This window comes from Montipora capricornis, chromosome 2, assembly GCF_036669925.1.
Source record: "Montipora capricornis isolate CH-2021 chromosome 2, ASM3666992v2, whole genome shotgun sequence".
Classification (NCBI taxonomy): domain Eukaryota; kingdom Metazoa; phylum Cnidaria; class Anthozoa; order Scleractinia; family Acroporidae; genus Montipora; species Montipora capricornis.
Window position 1 is genome coordinate 4150621 of NC_090884.1, and position 5503 is coordinate 4156123.

A 5503-nucleotide genomic window follows, 5' to 3' on the forward strand; every position below is an offset into this window, starting at 1 on the left:
AGGGACAGTCACTGCAAAGCGGCTTGAGAAGGTCTTGTTTTTAGAGGCAGTTGTGTTACGGCTATGGAGCCAGCAGTGAGCAAGGAATTTATGATCAAAGAAGATCCGGTCACTTTCAGATGGTTCGGTCGAAAAGCACAAATTGCTGTACTTGTTTTATTGGCAGTGGCTGTGATTATTCTAACTGTGGGGATTGTATTGATTGCTGTTTCCTCATCCAAAAAACGGTGCCAGGAATCTTTCGCTAGTACCCCTTCTAATGCTGTCAATACTGGGTGCGCGTTTTCAGATGAAGCGAAAAAGGTTGGACTTCCTGGGTTTCTGAGTCGTGTCAAGGAGACGTATTACAAGCTTCACCCCTATGATGTTTATTACGATCCAGATGTGGACGATCCAAGAGTCAAACAGGAATATGTTGCCTACGATCCAACGCCGTCTACGATTAAGAAACGCACAGACGCTGCTCTTGCTTTGTTGAAGGAAATCAATGAGACAGTTATCAGCTCAGACAAGTTGAAACCTAGAGAGCGCAAAGCGCTGGCTCAAGTCAAACACTACCTCCAACACATGTTCGGCCAACCCTACGATGCAAACTACTATGCGGGCGATTGGATGTTGGGACCCAATTTGTTCTGTTGGCAGGAGATCTGTTATCACGGGTATGGTGTATACAACGGCATAGGCCTTTACCACAAACCTTTTAACGCAAAAGACGTGGATCTTATAGAAGCCAAACTCAAAACACACAAGGAAGGAATCCTGCAGTACATCGAGAATGTGAAAATGGGCGTTCGGAGGGGAATGGTTCGGAGCGTGGAAGAGTGCAAAGCCGGTCTCGACTCGATCAAACGGAGATACTTGAATGTGTCGTTATTCAACGAGACAGGTAAGCGACATCCAGATATCTAGGTAACAATTACGGTCCTTTCGTCACCGCGACGTTTCGCCATCACGATGCATATGCCATCAAACTGCGACAACTCTCCGCTTCCAAAGGCATCGCGCACTTATTGGCGAGTTTACCAGTGGCGAATTTTCCCAAAAATTATTGGGATTAATTCAAGCGAAAGGACTTTCAATTCTTAATATTTGCATTTGGCAGTTAAGGATTGCATCTTTATTGTCCTATTGTCCGAAAGGAAATGGTGTTTCACTGGTCTTTATTTCCACGGTTGTGCACCTGCCTTGAATAGCAACAACATTTATGAAGGACTTGCTATAAGATCGCTTTCAAATCGCATGATTTCTTTCATCACCCTTGATAGCAAGTGTCGGCTTAAGTTTGCGGTTTCTCTTGTTTTTGCGATACGCGTACGCGTGAGTGTGCACTTGTGACTAAACAAAGGAGGTAGTCTGCCATACCTTTGTGCGCTTGATACAGCACTTAATTTACATAGCTTTGGTCGATTTGGAATTCGTTTTTATCAAAAAACCTGAAAGACCCTCAGGGCGAAAAACAATCTTGACATGTCGGAGTAAATTGTCTTGTCGATCAACAAATGATATTCAATCATTTAATGTATCGTCTCTGTAAGGACGCTTCCGCCTGTTCATTGATTTTGTTATTTTTGTGGCTCTGATTATTGAATTTTTAAGTTGCTATGCAAGCGAGTACACTCTAATATATAAATAAATACATATGAAACCTTTTTTAGGAACGTTTAGGCTGAGATTAACCAAAATTTGAAGAACATTGTAAAAAACATATCTAAGCTAAGAGGGGCATTAGAAAAGCCAGAACATGGAACATTCCGGAACATCACAGAAATAGCCTGCAGTGCAGTAGTCTGTCCCAGGCTCCCAGTGAAAACGAGCGAAGAAAATCGAGTGGGGATTGGGGAAGTGGGTGAAAGGAGAGCACCTGCGACTGCGAAAGGAAACCAGAAACGAACATTTCGCGTGCCAGCACTGTAGCCTTGTACTGAAAAGATACTTATCAATATAACTGTGATGGTGCCAAGAAATGTTCCACTTACCGTTGCCATCCGTGGGGAAACACGACGTGTGCAACTCTCTATAAACTATAACGCCCTAACAGAACACAAGCGTTAGAACTGGTCTGAATGAGGTGATTTTACTCTGCATTGATTCCATCTGCGTTACTGTATGCAAAACACCACCACCGGCGTTGACCCTGTTGTCTATCACGACGAAAGATAACATAATTTGAGTCCAGAATTTCAGTATCCATTATTCTCTGATGGGGCCAAGTTTCAGTAATAGCTACAACATCCACGCCTTTAGTCCTAACAAGATCATGAAGTTCACCAAGCTTGTTGCAAATTGATCTTGCATTTAAAGAGAGACAGCGGATAATTGACTTAGGCGATTGTTTATTAGAATACCGAGCTTACCCAACTGCATGTTGAGGTCCAGGATTAGCTTCTATGTCGCCAGAGAGCAATAAATACTCCAAATTAAATGTAGCACAAGTATTTGAATAGTAGCTGACCCTAGCCGGATGAAACCTCCTTCTCCTCGAGCGTCTTAACCTTTCAAAATCAACATGGCCGCCACGTGGTTCGTAGGAGAGCGTAATTTCTTCTTCATACGCCCAGAAACGTGTTTGAGAGTCACTGACAACATCTTCCGAAGAGACGCAAGGTTGGTTGCAAACGGAATAGCCCTAATGAAAAGCCACAGGCCTTAGAAAAAAGCAAGTAATAACAAAAATAGCGGAGCACACAAACGCATGACCACCCATGGCGTTGTTGAGGGATTTACACATCCGTTACTAATCCTACACATGTGCGTACTAATCCTCGAGAGAATTAATAATGTAAATATTTTATATGGTAGAAAACCTCACCAAATGCAAAATAAGCTTTTTATTGACTTCGGGGATATGTGATATATTCCCCTCGTGCCCAGCCCTCGGGCTACGCCTTCGGGCTCGGCGTGAGGGGAATATATCACCTAATATCCCATCGTTCCGGGTCAATAATCCTTACTTAATTATAGTAGAGCGCTGTAATTAGGGCATAATAGTGGTATAAGGAGTATAAAGAGTTGGCATAAGATTGCAAAGTTCATCAATTAAGCGTAATGTAGAGAACTCTATTCGCTATCTTCGAAAAGCAAGACAGATAGAGGATGTTACATGACCGCGCAGGGATACGAATCCTGGTGTCAACATTTGTGCCCCGCGCGCGGTCGTGTGATGCTCAGTTTTAATTAGTCCAAATCTAAGACATATAAGTTTTATTCATTTTAAAGGCACCGAAAACCCGGGATTGTAATAAATTTTTGAAATCAATATGTCTGGCGTGTCCTCTGAAAAGCGACCGCCTTCTTTCAGCGACCACCCAGATCATTTGTGGGCATCGAAGGGGATGACGACTTTTGTGACAATGTTGACTCAATTTCAAGTGCATGTGACACCTAACCAATGTTTTCTTTCATGTTACGAAGGTGTTTTGCAAGAATGGTATGTTGAGCCTTTTCTGGAGAAAGATTTTTATTCCAACATCACTGTGGAAGTTGATAATCAGTGGAAAAGTAGCCACGAGGGGAAAAATGTTAGGGAGACTATAAAGGAGTGGCTGGTGAAGTACCTAGGAGAACCTATCACTCAGATGTTACGGTAATGGCAATGTTTCTTTAAGTTTGCATCACTTTAGCTTTTGGCTGTTCAGAAAGTTGGGATCTTACTCATGATTTTAGCTGTTTTACTTATTTCTAATATGCTTAACACAATATCGTGTTTCTGATTGATCAATGACGAATGCATAAATTTGGTTATAAACGGAAAAGATGATGTTTTGGAAGTTCTTAAATTGCACTCGCCTACGGCTCGTGGTCTTAAATCACGAAATGAAATCGCGTTCATATGGTTTCCTATACTTATTTACTTTTGTCCTTTCGAAGAGGAAAATTTTTGAGAATTATAAGTCTTAGATTTAAAAAGTTCATTTGATTTTATTAGATTTGTTTTGATACCCTAAAATTGCGCTGGTAAGGCACTAGTATATTATTTCCTACAGGGCCCAGTTGTTCGAAAGGCGATAACTTAATCCAGGATTAGCGTAAACTTTTGTTTCATATTTTCAACTTTTTGGTGAAAGTTTCGTCTCCTTGTGTTTGTTTTTCAATATTGACTTCCTCTAATGTAAAGTTTTGCCGAATATCAGCGTTGAACAGCATTTGGGAGCAGAGAAATAAACTCCTTGGTTAATTTTTAATCTGGGATTGACGTTAATCGGCTTTGAACAACCGGGCCTAGAACTTTAAATTAGGTGATTTCATGTTGTTGTTTCGCAGAGGACAGGCGTTCTCGTTCACGACCACGTCGTAGATCGTATACTCTCTACTTTAAGGTCTACAACGCGGTGTTTAACGAGAACGCCACAAAACACTATTAAACATCATTGGTTTAAAAAGGGGAAAAAAATTGTGCTGCACGTGCGGTGAGCATTTTGGCACATTTTTTTGCAGTTCTTTGCAGAACAACGACATTAAATCAATTAAATCACCAAATTTGAGGTTTTGACGACAACACGAGCATACAAATGTAAATATCTCATTCTCTTTGTTTACGCTGAACTGAACTGAACTGAACTGCTTGTACCAAATTATATATAACAGCAGAATCTGCTAATTTCAACCGCACGGGACAGAATAGAAGTTTCATGATCCGTATAAATCACACCTGTGACAGTTAAGCTTCCATTTTATTTCAGATACCTCGAGCATGAACACAGCCATCACTGCGTTCCAAGCAATGTTTCCAGTGGTCTGGCTGGTCTCCCTTTGAAGTACGTCTGGAATGATGGCGCAGTGAACATGTCCTTGCCAACAAATCCGACCCTCCCCACTGGTGAACCGCTGGATGGAAAGAAGGCATATTCGCAGATCATGTCTTATTTCACAACAAACCAAATGACGCCTTTGAAAGTCCATGAACTCGGGAAAACACAGCTGCGTATTTTATATCCCAAGGTAAACCAGTTTTCGAAGAATTATTTCAAGGTAGAGGCGATTGTAGGGAAGATATCGTTGACGTCAACTATTAGGGAGCTTTAGCAACGACAACGGTGACGTCAACGAGAACGTCACAAATTTGCATATTTAGTGGCCAAAGACAATAGCTTTGCACGCTCTGCACGTGCGTTTTTCATTTTTGTCTATTTCTTTGCCGTCGTCAGCAAAACCACAACGTGAAATGACCAAATTTGAGGTTTTAAGAGGCACGTCAGCATTTGAAGATAAATTTTCATTTTGTCCCCTAAATAAAGCGCAGCTCGTAACGTTTTCATTCCTGAGGGATTGCCATACCTTTCTCACATTAAAAAACTTGGAATAGTCGTGAAATGATGTCAATAATGAGAATTTGTTTTCTGATGACGTTCTCATTGCCGTTCCCGTCGTCGTTGCTAAAGCTCCCTATTGTCATTGGCCGTTTTTATACTAGAGACGCATAATCCGTCCAGACGAATTATGCGTCTCTCATGTTATCCGTCTAGTGTAAAGACGGGACGAACTATATGAGACGCATAATTCGTCT

General features: G+C 41.5%; 1 protein-coding gene across 1 annotated transcript in view; it reads left to right on the top strand.

Moving 5' to 3' along the window:
• LOC138038508 (uncharacterized) overlaps positions 1-5503 on the top strand; it is a 17775-nt gene continuing 12272 nt past the window's right edge. Inside the window, exons 1-3 of the mRNA XM_068884387.1 lie at positions 1-886; positions 3412-3583; positions 4680-4938. Of these exons, the coding sequence (XP_068740488.1) occupies positions 64-886; positions 3412-3583; positions 4680-4938 (1254 nt within the window). The 5' untranslated portion in view covers positions 1-63. The remainder of the gene's footprint in view (positions 887-3411; positions 3584-4679; positions 4939-5503) is intronic.